This window comes from Nanorana parkeri, unplaced genomic scaffold (genome assembly GCF_000935625.1).
Source record: "Nanorana parkeri isolate BGI_ZX_2015 unplaced genomic scaffold, ASM93562v1 scaffold1113, whole genome shotgun sequence".
Taxonomy (NCBI): domain Eukaryota; kingdom Metazoa; phylum Chordata; class Amphibia; order Anura; family Dicroglossidae; genus Nanorana; species Nanorana parkeri.
Genome location: NW_017307381.1, coordinates 193,369 through 215,459, shown reverse-complemented (window position 1 = coordinate 215,459; position 22,091 = coordinate 193,369). Strand labels below are relative to the sequence as shown.

Here is a 22,091-nt window from a genome sequence, read left to right as displayed (position 1 = left end):
ACTCGTTTTTTAGGTAGTGGTTTGGGGACCATTGTAATGAACTGATCCTGGGCTTTGGTAATGAGTTGTTTTGGGTAGCCTTTTTCCAGGAATTTGTTTTTCAGGATGTGGCTTTGTTGTAAATAATCCTCTTTATTGGTACAGTTCTTGCTGATCCTGCAAAATTGGCCTTTGGGGACATTACGCTTCCAGAGGGGGTGGTGGCAACTCTTGAAGTGGAGATATGAGTTGCCAGCAGTAGGTTTGAAATGTGTTTTGGTGATGATTTTGCCTTCGGAGTGTGTGAGTTCTAAGTCAAGGAAGACCAAGCTATGCTGGTCGGTGACATGGGTGAAACTTAGCCCTGAGGGGTTGGTGTTGCAGTAAGCCACGAAGTCCTGGATGGTGTCCGGTGAGCCGTCCCAGATGATGAGAATGTCATCTATGTAGCGGCCAAAAAAGATGAGGTGGCGGGCAAAAGGGTTGTTGTGCCAAATGTGGAACTCCTCCCAAAGTCCCATGGTCAAGTTCGCATAGCTTTGGGCGTAATTGGCTCCCATGGCTGTGCCTTGGATCTGGAGGTAAAAATTCTCTAGGAAGGTGAAGTAATTATGCTCGAGGGTGAACTTAGTGGAATTGAGAATGAATTGTGCCTGCTTGTAGTGGACATCTGTTTGCTGGGATAGGTAATGTTGTAGCGCTTGTAGGCCTACTTCGTGAGGGATCAAAGTATAAAGTGAGCAAACGTCGAGGGAGACCCAATGGTAAGAGGATTCCCAGGAGTAATGGCGTAAAGCTTCGATGAGGTGCCCGGAGTCTCTAAGGTAGGACGGTAGTGTGGTAACGATCGGTTGTAAGAAGTGGTCCACATAGCGGGAGAGGCCACTGGTGAGGCTTTCAATACTGGAAATTATGGGGCGGCCGGGAGGTGTGGTGCTGTTTTTGTGGATCTTAGGCAGGTGGTAGAAAAAGGGCGTATTGGGTTGTGGGGGGCACAGGAAAAAATTTTCTTTTTTGGTGATGATTTTTTCATCGAAGGCTTTGTCGGTGAGGGTTTTGAGGGAGGAGAGGAATTGGGGTAAGGGGTCTGCGTGTAGTTTTTTATAGGTATTGGTGTCAGACAGGAGGCGTAGGGCCTCTTTGATGTAGTCCTCGCGGTTTTGTATGACTATGCCCCCTCCTTTGTCTGCTTGTCAAATGACAATCAGTTTGTTTTTGGTCAATTCTTTGAGTGCTTTATGCTCTGATTTAGAAAGGTTGGCTTTTTTGGTGGACTTAAGGTGGTTTTTGGTCGTGCCCCCACTAAATTGTGGGGTGTCGCATAGTTTTATGAAGTCGGTGTAGGTGACCTGGTAAAAAGTCTCTAAGTAAGGTCCTTTGGATTTCAGTGGGTAGAAACTCGAGGGGGGGTGGAGGGGGGTGTGTATAAAGGTGGGACTGGAAAGGTTGTCGAGTAGGAGTTCACAGGGATAATTCGGGTCTGCCAACTCTTCGAGTATGGCTAGCACCTCGGTGTCTGGTTCTGTGGCCGGGGATGTGGTGGGCGGGTTGGTAGGTGCTGGCCTGGCGTCAGTGTCTGGGGGTGCGTTGTGATTGTGGTGCCTCTTTAAGGTGAGGTTGTGGATGAATTTGTGCAAGTCTTTGAAAAGGGTGAAAGAGTTGGGGTTGATGTCAGGTGCGAAATTCAAACCTTTCTTTAGTAGGGATTCTTCATGGGGGGATAAGGTGTGACTGGGAAGGTTGAAGATCTTTATGGTAGTGTATCCGGGGTCTGTCTCTCTCTTTTTGCGAAGAAGGGAGTGTGTTCCTCCTCTTCTTTTCCCACACCAATCTGGTGATGTGGTTGGAGGGGTAGGAGAGGAGAGACATAAGTGGTAGTGGATGTGGGGAGTTGGTGTATGTGGAGGTTTTCCATGAGAACACTCTGTTTTCTGCATAGTCGTTCAGGTCTCTACGCAGTTTTTTAGACTTAACTGAGAAGATGTTTTTTTGGTTAGTGTTCTGATTCCTGGTTAAGGTGGATGACCATCTGGGGAAGAGGTCAAGCCTGTGGGTATTGTCGTGTGGTCTAGGCGAGTGCAAAGCAGTGACTGCCTCACTTGAGGGGTGGGACAACCGCGGCTAGACGGTCAAGGGAGTGACAGAAGAGTATCCTGTGTCGCTCTGCAACCCAGCAAAAGCTGTGAGGCGGAGAGTACAGAAGGTCTGTGGTCCGATCGACGACATGAGTGGAAGTTGCGAGTAAGCTAAACTGTTTAAGGTATTACTCAGGGAGTGTAGAATGGAGTGGTCGGGAGTCTGCTCCTGGGGCCTGCATTGTAGGTGGTCACAGACCCTACAGCTCCATCAGCTGGAGCTAGAGGGGACCAGTAGGGCTCCGCGAGCAGTGGTCTGCCCGTCCGTTTCGTATTGGAAGGGATAGGTAGGGAGGCAGGTGAAGTGCATGGGAAGCAGTTTTAAAGGGTAAATAGCATGTGAGTACTTTAATTCAACGGTCTAGTCTATATGTTCGTGAGATGGTGGTCCCGGCAGCTCGGCCAGCCCCAGGCCACACGCCTCCCCAGCGTTGTGAGAATCCTGTGTCATGTGTGTAGTACATTTAATGCTAGGGGTGGTCAAGCAGAAGCTTGAGGTGGTGCTGAGATTAGTGCTGTTCATTAGGGTTGTCAAAGGGGGCCGTGTGGCCTAGGGGGCGGACCAAGCCGTCCGCGATCCAGCAATTATAGGAATAGAACATGAACAGGTAAACAGAAAAACAAGTCAAACAACAATCTTAGCAAGCCTTAAGGGGAATTAAATCGCTGCAACGGGGCAGCTGTGGGTCCCTCTCCCCGCGGTGCGGCCTGAGTGGCAGGTCGAGGGAGCCAGTGGGACACTCTGGGCCCGATCCCCGGCACCCCCCGGTGTCCAGGAGGTGCAGAGAGGTCGGACCCAGTTACCAGGTCTAGGGAGTAGGAGGGAGCAAATAAAGCAAGGGGGCATATATTTCTCAAGTAAGGTAGGGGTATACTCATCCCACAATAGGCAGTCCTTTGGCAGGGGACGTCCGGATGAGATCTTCAGAAATCAATAAGGCCAGCTTTAGGGGCAATAGGATGTGTGGAGGTCCCGAGTGTCGGGCAGTACGGGTTCTAGCGGGTAGTGCTGGGTAGGGGGCAGAGGTCAGATAAGGTGTTGAGTGAAGGTTGGAGGGATGTAGAAAGTAGTGCTGGGTGTCCAATTGGTCTTGCCATGCGGGAATAGGGTACCTGGTGTGTGTCCTCCCGTGGTGTGTTTCGCCAGCTTGAGGGGCAACAATGTTAACAGGGGAGTTTGTGTCGGGAAGACATCAGCGAAATCGCCTCTCTCTGCTGTTCGGACCCTCTGAGCGGGGAGGGGATCCAGCAGTGCGTATCGGTGATCTTTGTGTCTTGCTCCGCTTCGGATCCGATGAAGCCGGTGGCGAGACGTGCCGTTGGGATGAATTAGGCGGGTGCGTTGGGGATTGTCGCCGTTCCTTCCATGGCGGAGGAGCAGACCGCCGCAGGTGTTCATACCAATCCTGGATCGCGACCGGAGGTAGGTCTAACATGGAGCAGAACGGTTCCAGGTCTTCAGGGGTGCGTAATATAGCAGTTTTGCCTCTCACGTGGCTGAGAGGCAAAAGGGGAAACGCCATCTGTAGATGATGCCATGATGGCGGAGACATTCCAATAGGGGACGCAGGGCTCTTCGTTGCTGTGGCGTGTGTAGGGATAGATCCTGAAAGAGCTTCACTTCCACTCCGTCAAGGAATACAGCTCCCCTGTGTCTAGCCCGTTGTAGGATTGCTTCCTTCAGTGGGAAGCTTTGTAGGCAGCAGATGAGGTCGTGAGGCGTATCATCCATCGCTGTCCTAGGCCTTAGTGCGCGGTGTGCTCTCACGAATTCTATGGGGGAGTCCAGAGGCCTTTCCAGGAGGTCATTGAAGAGCCAGAGAAGGGCGGTGGACACTGTGTCCGGCATTATTGATTCTGGGAGCCCACAGACTCTTATGTTGGACCTGCGGCCCCTGTTGTCCAGATCTTCTAGTTGGCGTCTCATGGTAATGAGGGTGTGAGTGGTAGAATCTTGGTGTGTGCGGAGACTGCGAAGCGCCATATCTCTAGCTGCTCCCTCACGCTCCACTACACTCCTTCCGATGTCATGGATGTCATGGATGTCATCCCGCAGTTCGGACACCGCCGTGTGCAGGGTATCTTTAATGTCCTCTGCTGTGGATGATAAGTCGGACCGAGTTGGTAAGTGCCTGATGTATGTGTCCATGGAGTCGTCCGCAGGGTCGGATAGCGAGGCCTGGCGGAGGATGTCGCCGCCATATTGGGAGGTGGCGTTTCAGGGGACTCCTGGCGTTGGGAGCGGAATATGTCCGGTACCTGTTTGTTTTGCGGGTTCCCTTTCGTGGGGGGTGCCTTTGTCGGGGGGTATTGCGGGCCGATCTTCCCCATGTTGTCCAGTAGCACTGTATAGGATGTGATGACTCACAGGACATTAGGAATGCCAGAGTGGAGGGGGAGCGAGGCTGAAGGGACCGGTCTTGCAGCCAACCAGCTGCAAGGTTCAGGTAAGTCTATCTTTGTTATTTTGTCTCAAGATGAAAGCAAGCACTTAACCCTTGCAGTGTGGGGGTAGCCCCACGCCACTGCAGGGGTTAAGAATATTTATGCCGAGAGTTCTTCTTTAAAACACAATTCACACAATTTTTTTGATAATAACCTCTGGTTAACAAACAGCACAAAATTAACCAAGGAAACAGACTCTTTAGAAATAAAGCACTCTCACCCCTTAATTCATAAACTCATTAACAGTTTATAGCAGAATTCAAGTGCCACAATTTCCTCCTACACTACTCACGATACCGACTGGTAAAAAAACAAAAAACAAATGAGGCACTGTACCCACTTCCGTTGACAAAAGAAGAAAAGAAGAAAATGGCTGTGTAACTGTGGACAAGGACAAGAGCCTCATATTTTTCAATAAAAGGCTCAAAAAAAAACAAAACACCTTCATAAGGCTCAAGAGAAGTAAAATTAAAAACGCTGCTGCCCGCTGCCCACTGCCTAGTAAGCGGTGTACCACCATGGAAGACTCCAAAAGAAGGAACTGTGCGTGCACCATATGCACAGTAACACAGGGCTAACCGTCATAATATCCAAGTCACTGCCTCTTAAAGAGATGGCAGTAAATATTAACTGAACGTGGCAGACTTCAACTCAACTCTCAGAGAGAGACCACATCAGAGAGAGATAGAGAGAGACCACATCAGAAAGAGATAGAGAGAGAACCCGCATCACAGAGAGACTGCATGAGAGAGACAGACCGCATCAGGGGGAGAGAGAGAGAGCGCATCAGGGGGAGAGAGAGAGAGCGCATCAGGGGGAGAGTGAGAGCGTGCGCATCAGAGAGAGAGAGCGTGCGCATCAGAGAGAGAGAGCGTGCGCATCAGAGAGAGAGAGCGTGCGCATCAGAGAGAGAGAGCGTGCGCATCAGAGAGAGAGAGCGTGCGCATCAGAGAGAGAGAGCGTGCGCATCAGAGAGAGAGAGAGCGCATCAGAGAGAGAGAGAGCGCATCAGAGAGAGAGAGAGCGCATCAGAGAGAGAGAGAGCGCATCAGAGAGAGAGAAAGCGCATCAGAGAGAGGGAGCGCATCGGAGAGAGAGAAAGCTCATTATCCCTTACCCCTGATAATGTCAATGGACTTACCTATTCCCCCATACCATTCTTTATCACTAATAATGACCCACTACCACCCTCCCCCCCCTCCCCCCTATAACCTTCCCATATGCTTTGGCAATGCTAAAATGTATTTGGTCGTGCTAATAAAGCTTATTTGAATTTGAATTTGACACCGCATCAGAGAGAGACACCGCATCAGAGAGAGAGAGAGAGAACGCATCAGATAGAGAGAGAGACCGCATCACAGAGAGAGAGAGACCGCATTACAGAGAGAGAGAGACCGCATCACAGAGAGAGAGAGACCGCATCACAGAGAGAGAGAGACCGCATCACAGTGAGCGAGAGACCGCATCACAGTGATCGAGTGGGGGGGTGTGCGCACGAGTGGGGGCGTGCGTGCACGAGTGGGGGCGTGCGCGCATGAGAGAGGGCGTGCGCGCATGACAGAGAGAGGGCGTGCGCGCATGAGAGAGCATGTGAGAGGGTGAGTGCGCATGTGAGAGGGTGAGTGCGCATATGAGAGCGCGCGCATATGAGAGCGTGCGCGCATATGAGAGATAGAAAGCGCATATGAGAGAGCGAGAGAGTGCGCTCGGAGAGAGTGAGCGCACAAGTGAGGGAACGCAAGAGGGTGAGCCCGAGAGGGAGAGAGAGAATGCAAGAGGGAGAGAGAGACCGAGAGAGAGACAAACCAAGAGAGAGAGAGATCGAGAGAGAGCAAGATAGAGATCGAGAGAGAGTGAAAGTGCTTGCAGCATTTTTCTGACGGGACCGGGATGCAGGCATTGATGTGCCACGCCTTCCCAATCGCAGCCAATCGTACTGCGGCCAGAGGACGTGGCCATTGAGTTCAACACAACGCCCCCTCCCGTCCCAACACAAAGTAGGCCGGCCCCAATCGGGCCGGAACGCACTGCGGCTGGTTGGAACGTGCCCGCAGGCAGACAACTGTGTGCGCTTGATGGCTAAGCTGTGGAGACTACAAGGATCTATATTATCCGGCCTGTCACCAAACTCAGTTGACTGAAGATCAATTAAAAGTGAAGAAAATGAATATGTAATACCCTATGAGATGAAAATTAAGAACAAAGATCCCCAGCAGGGAGATAGATCCTTACTCCTTGACACTAGGCAAAAAACTGAGCTGCCTTGGATAGGGTGTGGCTAACAGCAGGAGCCGCCCCCAGAGCCAATCTTTTTTATGCCTAGAATTCTACTCCTGTAGCGGTATAACCCATCGGTACAGAGATCAAGATCTCTGCTGTGTCCTTCTATTAATGAAAGAGAAGCATGAATTGTTTCACAACTCTTGAAAGGTCAATCGCAATTAAGAACAATGTTAAAAAGCCCCCATCATCATCCCATGTCAGTCAAGATAAGCATCTGAAGTTCTCAAGTACTTGCATAAGCCTATGCTAGGCGGTATTTGTTTAAAACCTCTTTGTCTCTCATTGTATAAAAACAGACTTCAGCGGCACTCACCCCCCAACGCCCCCCCCCCCATCCCCCTGGCCCTAAAAGAAGCATTCAATGCAGATTTTCCCTGGCCCTTGTCAGGATCTTGACTGATAGTAAGGCTGCGGGTACTGGCATGTATCTCAAACAGGGCCGTCTTTAACGTAGGGCAAAGAGGGCACTTGCCCCGGGCCCAATCAAGGTTGTGGGGCCCAGAGCATCTGCCCCTTGAGCCCGCTGACCGCAGAAAATTGCCGATCGTATTGCATAGAATAATACGTTATGGCAGCGGCCGCATATGGCAATGCCATAACGTATTGTCCTATGCGATCTGCACGATCGCATCCTAAAGTTAGCTCCTGCCCCGGCACCCGCCACACGGCACGGGCTTCACTGGGGGAACATCCGGAAAGAGGCAGACTGTCACGAGGCGAGGACTGAGACAGGTGAGAAAATAAAAAAGGAGAAATATAAAGGAGATATACAATTTGTATATCTCCATGAAATGCTCACTCCATTTCTGTTATTCACATATATATGAAGGACAGAACAGAAATGGAAAATGTTTGCCCAGTGTCCGATCAATATTAACCCCTTCGTGACGGGAGACGTACACTGTACGTCCAGCCACAAAGGGACCAAATGACTCGTCAGGTACACTGTACGTGACGAGTTATTTGCTGCACTAGAAGGCTGCTAACCGCTGAGAATCAGCGGTTACCTTTCAGTAATAGATGTCTAACTATCTAGAGATCCATTACTGAAAGGGTTAACCTTTTTCAGACACCCGATACCTTAATATCGGGTGTCTGAGAGTCACAGCAAAGCAGACACACATGTCGGCTTTTGCCGGAATTCTGACAGCTCGTATAGATCGAGAGATATCTCTCTCAAGCTATACTGGCTTTTTTTTTTTTTATCTTTTGACTTTCAAGAATAGATACAAAATGTTATGTATTAGACACATAATGTATCTATTCTTGAAAGTAGAATGTTTAAGTTTTCTGAAACATTCACTGACAGCTGAATCCTGAACTGCTGCAGGATCAGTGTCACTAACTTATTATCGGCTGTTCTGAAGTTTGAAGCAGCCTGATAATAAAAAAAAATGTATTAATTTATCAAGCAGTAATAGTGAGATTAATTCACAATGACTGCCTGATATAATTAAATAAATAAAATTTGTCAGTATAAAAAAAGTGAAAAGTGTAAATAAATTAAAAAAAATAGTGAAAAGTGTAAAAAAATTAAAAATAAGGGACAAATAAATGAATGTATGTATTGCATTTTTTTTTAGCTGTGCTGGTTTTGTTAAAAAAAAATACTACAAATCAAAACTGGGAAAAAAAGTTTTTTTTTACGTTTTTTCCTCTTTTTTTAATTTGTATTTGTCCTAAGTGAGGCGTTAGACACACATATGTGATATAAATATATAGCCCTATCTGTCCTCTAAAAAACAATATATAATATGTGTGGGTGCACTTTGTAAGAAAGTATATTACTGACGTGGAAGAATCACACAGCAAAAATGTCAAAAGTGTGTCAGTCATTTACGAACAGAAACCAAAAACAAGCTCAGTCATGAAGGGGTTAAAGACAGGCCTGATCTCAAATGTGTTAAAAAGGCCAGGTCTATTTTCAGCGCAGTGGGGGAAAAGAATTAAAGAAAAAACCCTAACATATATGTTTATGTGAGTTTTTTAACTAGAAGTTTTCATCTTAAGGGTGAAACTAAACAATATAGCAGATATACAATAAATTACCTGTATGACTATTTTCAAAGCTTTGACTTTCTGATCTGAGGCCCAAGCATCCTTTAGAGACTGGTTGAGCTCCTCAATCCTGCTGATGTAATCTTGCTGAGTCAGATTCAAAAGTTCTTTTTGGGAACCCTGGAAATGGAAATATAATGGTCAACGTCTATTTTTCTCGAAACAGAGCTTATTCACAGTCAGAAACTGCACAGTTAAAAATCTACTCAAACATGCACGAAGAATAATTTTAGGGCTTGCCTGATAGAAAGTCAAATGTTTCCAATATACAAGTTAAAGAAAATTTAAATTAGAAATGGACATGCATATTTTGACATTTGCACAACTCCTCCCAAAAGCCAGTCCCACTGCTTACATCTGGGCTGAGGACTCCAGAGAAGTATTATGGCAGGGTGCTGTGGTGTTTTCAGGTAGCTATCCACAGCAACCCACCAGTCCCACCCACCAGCCATTATCTGCCTGCATTGCATAGAGAAACAAAGAGACCCAGTGTTGACTGGGACTAAAATAAGGTATGTAATGAAGACAGAAAGGTTTTAGCCAAACATTTAATTTGCATATTTAAGAGAAGGGAAAGGTGGAACCTGAAAAAGGACGCCATAAGCAGATAAAACGTCAACTTAAATAAAAAGAAAGAAAACAGCTTCTACCCAAACACCCTCCTAACCTATCAATCCAGTGCTCATGATAATTTTCTGAAGATTTAATAAATCAGCCCAAAAGTGTGTTGAGGGAAAAGATAACGAGTGAAGGCTTTACCATTGACTAAATCTGTCTTTTCCCCCAGTGAACAGCAAAGTGGTACTCACTTCCTCGAGATCATCAAGTGCCTCAAGTCGGGTTCTCACTTTTTCTGAAACTGCAGACCCCAAAGTAGCAGGCTTTCCTAAAACAAACACAGATTTTTACATAGAGGCCTTACACAATATCAAACATAAACAAAGCCATTGAAGTAGAATACAGTATGAGGGACAGGGTTCAAAAACAAATGAGGTCACATCTGGGAAATATGCCCCTAGGTAAATTTGTTAGAGATGCTCATCAAGGTGATGCAGCTTGTCTAACTTTTCCTGTTCAGGAATTACTCCAACTAATACAACAAAGTAGAGACCAGAACCAGATTACTTTTTTTTTTTTTAATGCAGAATGAGGTGCAGTAGATTTCACATACATGTGCTGTAGTGTAGGGTTAAATGCCAAAAGTGATCTAACACTACATTCTGCATTAGGTTATGCTAATAACTCAAACATTTTTAACTGTTAACTGTTATTTTTCCTCTCTAATGGGCTAAAAGCAAGTTGTGTAAAAAGGAGTGCCTTTAACACAACTTGTAACTGAGAGGTTTATCAGCCCGGCTGGGGCTTTTAGAAAGCATAGATGCCACACGAAACAGACCTGAAAGTGGAACTCCTATAAAAATGAAAGGTCACCTTATTTCGTATTTACCAACCTCCAGAGAAAAACTTTTAATCAAAACATAAAGAAAAATAACTAAATCAAATGACAGAAAAAAAGAAGTACTCATCTTACAATCTGCCTTCTGGTTATTTCACCTACGTAAGGATAATGGTTAATATTTTTGCAGGATGAAAGAACGCAGAGGATCCCAAATCCTACGAGAAAGCATTCCTCTATTCTTACAGCTTTTCTATGCTCCTTCTCCTATACCTTCCTGTGATCTCACCCTTGCATAAGTAAAGGCGAGTATTTTTTCCTATTTTCATCTAATTTATTTTTAGATTAAATTAGCATTTTTGGAGGGATGTCAAAAAAAGGAAGTGAACCTTGCATTTGAAAGTCCACTTTAAGAAGCGCTTGTAATCCTTTTGTAACCTCCTGTGCCTTCGCTAAATTAAAAAAAGGATTGCTCTTACATTGCTGTGTGTGTCCACGAAAATATATTATTGGCATACAAGTGGGTTAAATATCTCTAGACCCATCTTAACAACCCACAAATATAGCATCTTTCATAGCAGAAGTATTAGGTTCATTACACGGTGCTAAAAATAGTCTTGGAAACCACATTTTTATAAACAAAGCAACAAACAATTAAATATAATTATTTAAATACAACAATTTTTGTCTAGACATACTTAAATAGTAAAGACTATTGTAAAAGGCTAGTGCATAATACACTGGTTAAAAAAAATTAAGGAACACTTTGAAAATGCATCAGATCTCAATGGGGAAAAATATCATGCTGGATATGTATTGTATACTGCAGGGCTTCAAATTTCCACTTGCCTGCTCGCATTTGGCGAGTAAAAATAAAGCGAGGGAGAGTGAAAATTTGGGTCTCCAAGTACCGCTCCGCGGACCAACTCCGGCCCGCAAGCCGGTACTATGTGGCCCGCAGCTAGCTGACAGGTCAGGCACACGGTCGCAGACTTCGTATGTGACTTGCGGGAGAAGCTCCACAGTTTGCATCTGTGTAAGTTGCAGACCGCAGAGCAGCTCCTGTCAGCTCTGGCATCCTTTGGCCGGAGCTCTGTCAGTTCTGAGCTCCGGACGAAAGAAAAGATGTATGTGAGGAGGATCGATCCCTGGTAATCTGGGGGTGATCGACTAATCACCCCCAAATCACCAGGGATCGATCCTGCTCACAGCCTCCTCCCTGCAAAGACGTGAACAGGTGAGGGGGCTCGGGGGTTGTTGAGTGTATTATTATTTTGTGTGTGGGGGTGTTAATAAGGGGGGAGTGTATTATTTTATGTGGGAGGGGTTAATGAGGGGGAGTATATTATTTTGTGTGCGGGGGGAATTGTATTATTATATTTGTGCGGGGGGGGAGGGTGTAACGTTGAGTGTATTATTGTGTTTTAAGCTGCCCATACAGCTTACAATCATTGCACAACTTTAGTTGTGCGATGGTTGTAAGGTCATTAAAATTTCGTACGATCTGCCCATCTTGGACAGGCAGATCGTACTTGAGATCATCGCAAGCCCTCCCGATGATTGCAGTGCAGAGCGGGCACACCGGCCTGTGCAGCATTCGTCTCGGCAGGTTTTCCAGCGTGTTCGGAAGACAAAAGACGTGCGACCTTACAGTAGAAGCGGTCGCACTCTGCCAATACACCTGCCGATTATCGTACGATCGCGGGATCACCCACATCTATCGTACGATAATCGGCAGGTGTATGGGCACCTTTAGTGTATGGGTATATTAGGCCCCATTCACACCTACAGTATATTTCAGCTGTGATTAGGGATTCCTGTGTCAGGAACTTGCGTTTTCCTGCAGCAGGAATCCCTAATCTGTTGTTTACAAGCGGAAACTATCATAAGATAACAATTATCATAAGATTATTTAAGAGGCAGTGTTTAGGGGTGGAGTTAAGGCCGGGGCAGGGTAAGTGTTAGGTGGGCCAACTGGTGGCGAGTAACTCTTAAGGCCTGGCTAGTAGCTCAGGACTTGAAATTCTGAGCCCTGGTATACTGGACTGGGTAATGTGTTAGGAACAAAAGGATGCCACATCGTTTGATGGAAATGAAAATTATCAAACTACAGAGGGCTGAATTCAAAGACACCCCAAAAATCAAAGGGAAGAAATGATGCAGCAGGCGAGTCCATTGTGCTAAAAATGTAATTGCAGCAACTCAAAATGGTACGTACTCAGTAATTTGTATGGCCCCCACGTGCTGTATGGATGCCCCACAAAGTCGGGGCACACTCCTAATGAGACGAAGGATGGTGTCCTGGGGTATCACCACCCAGATCTGGACCAACGCATCACTCAGCTCCTGAACAGACTGAGGTGCAACCTGGCGGCGTCGGATGGCCCGAGACCTAATGTCCCAGAGGTGTTCTATTGAATTCAGGTCAGGCGAGTGTGAGGGCCATTCAATGGTATCAATTCCTTCATCCTCAAGGAGCTGGCTGCATACTCTCGCCACATGAGGCCGGGCATTGTTGTGCACCAGGAGGAACCCAGGACCGACTGCACCAGCGTAATGTCTGACAATAGGTCTAAGGATTTCATCCTGATTCCTAATGGCAGTCAGGGTGCCATTGTCTAGCCCTGGGGTAGCCAAACTCCGGCCCACCAATCCCATGATGCAGCTTTCTTTCTTCGGGAGTCATGTCTGCGGCTGTGAGAATCTTGCAATGTCTCATGAGATTTGTAGTTCCACCACAGCTGGAGTGTCGGAGTTTGGCTACACCTGGTCTAGCCTGTAGAGGTCTGTGCGTCCCTCCATGGATATGCCTCCCCAGACTATCACTAACCCACCACCAAACTGGTTTTGCTGAACGATGTTACAGGCAACATTATGTTCTCCATGGCTTCTCCAGACCCTTTCATGTCTGTCACATGTGCTCAGGGTGAACCTGCTCTCATCTGTGAAAAGCACAGGGTGCTAGTGGCGGACCTGCCAATTCTGGTGTTCAATGACAAATGCCAATCGACCTCCACGGTGCCAGGCAGTGAGCATAGGGCCCATGAGAGGAAGTCTGTTTCTGATTTTTTGGTCAGAGACATTCACACCAGTGGCCTGCTGGAGGTCATATTGTAGGGCTCTGTCGGTGCTCATTTTGTTCCTCCTTGTACAAAGGAGCAGAAACGGGTCCTGCTGATGGTTTATGGACCCTCTACGGCCCTGTCCAGCTCTCCTAGAGTAACTGCCTGTGTCCTTGAATCTCCTCCATGCTCTTGAGACTCTGCTGGGAGACGCAGCAAACCTTCAGGCAATGGCACATATTGATACATAGTTACATAGTATTTGGGGTTCAATAAAGACATATGTCCATCAAGTCCAACCCATATAGGCCCTTTCCAGCGTAAACATGTTTAAGGTCAGAAGCCTTGTCTCATACAGGGGTGTGGAATTCGTATCGCCCGACGCCCGGGACATGTAGTTCCGGGCGCCGAGCTAGTGCTTTTCACACTGTTCTAAATAAAAATGTAAAAAATAAAAAGGCGATAACGTAAAAGTTCAAGGACATCCCTTCTCAGTACCGGCGACCAAAACTGGACCGCGTACTCCAGATGTGGCCGAACCAACGATCTATATAGAGGCACAATTATAGACTTGTCCCTGCAATACATCCCCTTCTTAATACAGGACAAGACCCTGCTAGCTTTGTTTACCGCAGCTTGGCACTGCAAGCTACCATTCAGTTTTTGGTCTACAATGACCCCCAAATCTTTTTCTATTTCTGACTTCCCTAGCGGCATACCCATGATTGTATAGCCTATTTGTTTATTTTTATGTCCAAAGTACATTACTTTGCATTTATCGACATTAAACCTCATCTGCCATAGTATTGCCCACTCCCCTATTTTATCCAGGTCCTCCTGCAATGTTTTATTGTCACGATCCGTCTGGTACCCTCCCTATTTTTGTATCATCTGCAAACACGGAAACATGGCTATTTATTCCCTCCCCAATGTCATTAATGAATAGGTTGAACAGTATCGGACCTAGCACAGATCCTTGAGGCACACCGCTCATTACACTAGCCCAGTCCGAACAAGGGCCATTTACAGATACTCTCTGGACACGTTCCCGTAGCCAGTTCTCTATCCACGTACACACCACCTCATCTATGCCCATAGCCCTCAGCTTGTGAAGTAAGCGCTTGTGTGGTACCGTATCAAATGCCTTTGAGAAATCCAGTTATACCACATCTACCGGCTTCCCTCCATCCATATCTCTGCTTACCCCCTCATAAAAACTTAGCAAGTTAGTCAGGCAGGAACGGTCTTTCCTGAACCCATGCTGATTGTCATTAAATTATTATTATTCCGCCACTTTTTCAAATGCCTGTAACAAGTGCTCTGTAAGTCAAAAACTCCTGAAACTTTGCACAATGGTAGAGCCTCGTGCTCTGCAGAGCTTACTATAATATGAAGGTCATAGGTCACATGGCCGCCATCTTGGTTTTTGCAACTATTTTTGCAAATATTCAGAAACCTGCGTCTCCACAACCGCTAAACCTACAGATGTACAACTTACTGTGTGAGCTTATGCTTTGCTCTGTTGCCACATGTGCTCATTATAGCTCTATTGGTCACATGGTTTGGCAGCCATTTTGGATTGTGCAATATTCTGTCAACAACTTAAACTCTGAAACCATTTATCAGAATAACTCAAAACTTTGCACATACATCCAGTGCAACCTCTTCTACCACAGTTGTAGAAACTGGCCCGATCCCAAAATCAAAATGGCCGCTGCAAGCCAATCATGTTTAGATAGTGTTATTATTGTTATGGCCTTTTTTTCAAAAGCCTCTAATTGGCGCACTGTTACTCATAAACTCATGCAACTTGGCCCAATGGTAGAGCTCAGTGCTATGCCTAATCCTCTGCAACATAAAGGCCATAGGTCACATTGCCTGGCAGCCATCTTGTTTTAGATGGCAATATTTAGCTCCATATTCAAACATCCATTTCTCACAAATTTTGGCACAGTGGTAGAGAACTGTGCTGTGTTTAATCGTTGGCAAATATTCAAACATCTGTTTCTCAGGAACTATTAAAGCTACAGATGTACAAATTGCTGTTTGAAGTCACGGTGAGCTCTGTACTCATAACTGATCATTACAAGTCAATTGGCCACATGGTTCGGCGGCCATATTGAATTGTGTCAAATTCAACAAATATTTTTATCGTTTTGATGCTCTTGTTTTCAAATGCTAATTATTGCCACACCGTTATGTAAAAACTCATGAAATTTGGCCCAATGGTAGAGAACTCTGCTGTGTTTAATCCTTGTCAACATAAAGGTCATAGGTTACATGCTCTGGCGGCCATCTTGGTATAAGCAAATCTATTTTTGACAATTTTCAAACATCTGTTTTCTCATAACCGCTAAGGCTACAGATATACAAATTAATACGTGAGGATATGCTGAGCTCTGCAATCATATATGTTTATTACAAGTCATATGACCACATGATTGGGCAGCCAAAACTTTGGACATATGTTCATGGCTACTTCTTCTACCACAGTTGTAAAACCAGGCCCGATCCCAAAATCAATATGGCCGCCACAAGCACTAAATGTGCATTTATATCACTAGTGAAGTATGTTAAACTTGTTATACATATGATAACTCAACATCATAACTGCTAAATACAATATGGCTTCCAGAGGTCACCAAGGTCGGTGGCCATTTTGAATTAGATTTTTTTTTATAATTCATAAAATCATGTCCTTTTTTTTAATCTCTCTAACGAGAATATCTTCTCTTGTGCTATGACCGGCTCTACTGCTTGGCCACCTTTATTGCGGCTTGCAGCTGTATTTATTATTATTATTCCGCCGCTGCTTTCAAATGCCTGTAACAAGTGCTCGGTTTGTCAAAAACTCATGAAACTTTGCACAATGGTACAGCCCTGTGCTCTGCAGAGCTTATTACAATATAAAGGTCATGGGTCATATGATGTGGCAGCCATCTTGGTTTCTGCGAAAATTTTTGCAAATATTAAAAAACCTGCTTATCCAGAACCGCTAAATCTACAGATGTTCAACTTGCTATGTGAGCTTATGCTGTGCTCTGTTATCTCACGTGTTCATTATAGCTCTATTGATCACATGGTTTGGCAGCCATTTTGAATTTTTGAAATATTCTGCAAACAACCTAAACTCTGAAACCATTGATCAGATTTATTCACATCTTTGCACATATGTCCAGTGCGACCTCTTCTATCATGGTTGTAGAAACTGGCCCGAGCCTAAAATCAATATGGCCGCTGCAAGCCAATGATATTTAGATAGTGTTATTATTGTTATGGCCTATTTTTCAAAATCCTGTAATGAGCACACTGTTACTCATAAACTCATGCAACTTGGCCCAATGGTAGAGCTCTGTGATATGCCTAATCTTTTGCATCATAAAGTTCATAGGTCACATTGTTTGGCAGTCATCTTGTTTTAGCTGACGATATTCAGCAACATATTCAAACATTTGTTTCTTAGGAACTATAATGGGTACAGATGTACAAATTGCTATGTATAGTTATACTGTGATCTGCACTCACACCTGATCATTACAAGTCAATTGACCACATGGTTCGGCAGCCATATTGAATTGTGTCAATCTCGAATTTTTATTTTTATTTTGATGCTCTTTTTTTCAAATGCCAATTATTGCCACACCGTTAGGTAAAAACTCATCAAATTTGGCACAATTGTAGAGAACTGTGTTGTGCTTAATCTTTGGCAATATATAGGTCACATGCTCTGGCGGACATTTGGGTTTAATTAAACCTATTTCTGACAGTTTTCAAACATCTGTTTTGTCATAACCACTAAGGCTACAGATATACAAATTTCTAGGTGAGGATAAGCAGAGTTCTGCACTCATATATGTTGATTACAAGTCATGTGACCACATGGTTTGGCAGCCATTTTGGATTGTGCAATATTCTGCAAGCAACTTAAACTCTAAAACCTTTAATCAGAATAACTCAAACCTTTGCACATATGCCCAGGGCTACCTCTTCTACCACGGTTGTAGAAACTGGTCCGATCCTAAAATCAATATGGCTGCCACAAGTAAATCAAATTAAAAAATTGCATCAAATTGCATAAACGTGCAATTATATCACTAGTGCAGTATGTTAAACTTGTTATTCATATGAAAACTCAAAATCAGGACTGCCAAATACAATATGGGTACCAAATGTCACCAAGGTCGGCAGCCATTTTGAATTTGATTTTTTTAAATCATTCATAAAATCATGTCTTTTTTTAAATCTCTCTAACTACAATATCTTCTCATGTGCTATGACCGGCTCTACTGCTTGGCCACCTTTATTGCTGCTTGCAGCTATTTTTATTATTATTATTCCGCCGCTGCTTTCAAATGCCCAAGTCAAAAACTAATCAAACTTTGCCCAGTGGTACAGCCCTGTGCTCTGCAGAGCTTATTATAATATAAAGGTCATAGGTCACATGATGTGGCAGCCATCGTTTTTGTGACGATTTTTGTGAACTATTCAGAAACCTGCATCTCCAGAACCGCTAAAGCTACAGATGCACAAATTGCTGTGTGTGGATGTGTTGAGCTCCACAGTCGTCTATGTGTATTACAAGTCATGTGACTGCATGGTTTGGCAGCCATTTTAGATTGTGCAAAAATCTGCAAACAACTTAAACTCTGAAACCATTTATCAGAATAAATCAAAACTTTGCACATATATCCAGGGCGACCTCTACTACCACGGTTGTAAAACCAGGCACGATTCCAAAATCAATATGGCCACCACAAGCCAATCACTTTTTGACATTGCATCCAATTGCAAAAACATGTATTTATATCACTATTGCAGTATGTTAAACTTGTTAAACATATTATAACTCAACATCATAACTGCCAAATACAATATGGCTTCCAGAGGTCACCAAGGTCGGCGGCCATTTTGAATTTGAATTTTTTAAAATAATTCATGAAATCATCTCCTACTTTTTCTCTACCTACAATATCTTCTCGCGTGCTATGACCAGCTCTACTGCTTTGCCACCTTTATTGCTGCTTTCCGCTATATTTATTATTATTCCGCCGCTTTTTTGAATGTCTGTAATAAATGCATTGTTAGTCAAGAACTCATGGAACTTTGCACAATGGTAGAGCCCCATGCTCTGCAGCGCTTATTGCAATATAAAGGTCACAGATCACATGATGTGGCAGCTATCTTGGTTTTTGCGACAATTTTTGCAAATATTCAGAAACTTGCTTCTCAAGAACCGCTAAAGCTACAGATGTACACATTGCTACTTGAGGTTGGGGTTTGCTCTAGTGTCATATGTGTTCATGAAAGGTCTATTGGTCACATGGTTTGGCAGCCATATTGGTATGTGATATATTCTGCAAACAACTTTGTCTTTGAAACCAATTTTTCAGAATAATTCAAAACTTTGCACATATGACCAATGCGACCGCTTCTACCACGGTTGAAAACTAGGTCTAATCCCAAAATCAATATGGCTGCTGCAAGCCAATCATATTTAGATGGTGTTATTTTTGTTATGGCCTTTTTTTTTTTAAACCTGTAATAAGCACACTGTTACTCAAAACCTCATGCAGCTTGGCCCAGTGGTAGAGCTCTATGCTCTGCCTAATTTTTGCAACATAAAGGTCATAGGTCACATTCACTGGCAGCCATCTTGTTTTAGGTGGCAATATTTAGCTCCATATTCAAACATCCATTTCTCACAAATTTTGGCACAGTGGTAGAGAACTGTGCTGTGTTTAAATCGTTGGCAAATAAAGGTCATAGGTCGCATGCTCTGGCAGCCATTTCAGTTTTAGCAAACGTATTTTCAACAATATCCAAACATCTGTTTTTTCATAACTGCTTATGCTACAGTTTGACATATTTTTCACATATTTTCCACAAACTTTGCACAAATGCCACTTCTTCTACCACAGTTGTAAAAACATGTCCGATCCCAAAATCAATATGGCCGCCACAAGCCAATCACTTTTAACATTGCATCAAATTGCATAAACGTGCATTTTGAATCACTATTGAAGTATGCTAAACTTGTTAAACATATGATAACTCAAAATCATAACTGCCAAATATGATACGGGTTCCAAATGTCACCAAGGTTGGTGGCCATTTTGATTTTGAAAAAATATAGCAATTCATGAAAACGTATGCAGTTGTACAGGTCTATTGTGAATACATAACTTTGCTGCATATCTCTCCAACTACCATATTTCCACATGTGCTTTAACCAGATTCTAATGCTTGGCCCCCTTTATTGCTGCTTGCAGCTAAATTTCTAATTGAAGTTATGACCTCTGCTCACACCAGCTTACTCCGAGGTTCAAGGTTGTGTCTGAACTCCTAAAGGTAGCCATACACTTTACAACCTAAGACTAAGGTCTTGCGATGGTTGTAAAGTAATTTTAAAAATGTACGATCTGCCCATCTTGGACAGGCAGATCGTACTCTCGATCATCGCAAGCCCGCCCCCCTGAGGGGCGGGCTTCCGATGACCGCAGTGCTGAACGGGCAGTGTGCGCGTGCGCACACCGGCCCTTTCGGCATTTGTCTACCGAGCACCGTTGAAACCAGACGAAAATCGTACGATTTTCGGCTGGTTTTCTAGCGTGCTACTTAGACAAAAGACGTGCGACCGTACAGTAGAAACGGTCGCACAGCTCGATTCTCGTACGATAGCGGGATTTCCCGCGATTCTCGTACGAGAATCGAGCAGTGCATGGGCACCTTTAGCTTTAAAACATGTGTTAATTACCCTAATAAAAGTATATAGTTTTGTTCACTAATATACACTGCTGAAAAAAATTAAAGGGACACTTTTTAATCAGAGTTTAGCATTAAGTCAAATAAACTCCTGGGATATTGATCAGGTCAGTTAAGTATCAGAAGGGGTTGTTAATCAGTTTCAGCTGCTTTGGTGTTAATGAAATTAACAACAGGTGCACTAGATGGGCAACAATGAGATGACGTCCAAAACAGGAATGGTTTTACAGGTGGAGGCCACTGAAATGTTCTCCCCTACTCATCTTTTCTGACTCTTTTTCACTAGTGTTGCATTTGGCTAGAGTCAGTGTCACTACTGGTAGCATGAGGCGATACCTGGACCCTATAGAGAATGCACAGGCATACCAACTCCTCCAGGATGGCCAACTCCTTCAGGATGGCACCTGCTAGGATTAGTTATGGGTTGGACTTGATGGACGTATGTCTTTATTCAACCCCAAATACTATGTAACTATGTAAATAATAATAAAAATAATAATAAATATAGCTGCAATAAAGGTGGCCAAGCATTAGAGCCTGTCATAGCGCATGGGAAGATATTGTAGTTAGAAAGATAAAAAATAAGGACATGATTTTATGAATTATAAAAAAATTCAAAATGGCCACCAACCTTGGTGACCTTTGGAAGCCATATTGTATTGGGCAGTTATGATGTTGCGTTATCATATGTATAACAAGTTTAACATACTTCACTAGTGATATAAATGCACATTTATGCAATTGGATGCACTGTCAAAAAGTGATTGGCTTGTGGCGGCCATATTGATTTTGGGATCAGGCCTGGTTTTACAACTGTGATAGAAGAAGTAGCCCTGGACATATGTCCAAAGTTTTGGGTTATTCTGATAAATGGTTTCAGAGTTTGTTATTTGCAGAATATGGCACCATCCAAAATGGCTGCCAAACCATGTGACCAACAGAGCTCTAATGAGCACATGTGGTAACAGATCAAAGCATAAGCGCACACAGCAAGTTGTACATCTGTAGCTTTAGCGGTTCTGGAGATGCAGGTTTCTGAATAGTTCACAAAAATCGGCACAAAAACCAAGATGGCGGCCACATCATGTGACCTATGACCTTAATATTATAATAAGCTCCGCAGAGCACAGGGCTGTACCACTGTGCAAAGTTTCATGAGTTTTTGACTTACAGAGCACTTGTTACAGGCATTTGAAAAAAGCGGCGTAATATTAATAAAAATAATAATAATAATAATCAGCACAATAACAATAGGTGTCCTTGCAACTTCGTTGCTTGGCCACCTAAATATAGCTGCAAGCAGCAATAAAGGTGGCCAAGCATTAACCCTTTCACTGCCAAGGACGTACGGCATACGGAGCTACAAAAGTGCTTCCAGCTGGCCAGCTCAGTATGCCGTACATCCTTGGCATTTACAATTCTACTATAAGCTGATGGTCGCTTTAGCGACCATCAGCTTATAGTAGAACTGTTCAGCAGACTGTCCCCTTTAAATTAATAGCTGTCATCAGCAGCTCACAAGCCGCTGATGACTGCTATTTTCAAAAATACCGGGCGCCCCCCCCCGCCGCTGCCGGCCACCGGCATCTGGAGTCTCATCCCTCCCTGGAGCCATCCCAGGGAGGGATGAGAGACTCCATGGATCCCCGATTCTTGTAGGGTCTGTGTCAGCGGGGATCCGTAAAAAAATCACCGGCGGGGGGGTCGGGGGGGTCCCGGGAGCGAGCGGCACTTCAGGATGGCCGAGCGTCTTCTGATCTTAGCTGCTGTCATCCTGTCAGTTTTTGGATGACAGCGGCTCTGTGTAGCGTGACCGAGCGGGGGATCGTTAAATATCAATGATATTTAACGATCCCTTTGTGCAGAGCAAACACCGGAGGGATCGTCTGATCACTCCGGTGTTTGTAAATAACTGGGGACACATAGTACTATGTGTCCCCAGTTATGAATGAACAGGCTGCGATCTACATC

The 22,091-nt window shown here is 44.5% G+C and overlaps 1 protein-coding gene across 1 annotated transcript in view; it reads right to left on the bottom strand.

The window, feature by feature from the left end:
- Positions 1-22,091, bottom strand: part of LOC108796423 (UPF0505 protein C16orf62-like) — a 503,129-nt gene that overhangs the window by 365,682 nt on the left and 115,356 nt on the right. Inside the window, exons 7-8 of the mRNA XM_018567896.1 lie at positions 9,710-9,786; positions 8,892-9,020 (exon numbers count right to left, since the gene is read on the bottom strand). Coding sequence (XP_018423398.1) covers positions 8,892-9,020; positions 9,710-9,786 — 206 coding nt within the window. The remainder of the gene's footprint in view (positions 1-8,891; positions 9,021-9,709; positions 9,787-22,091) is intronic.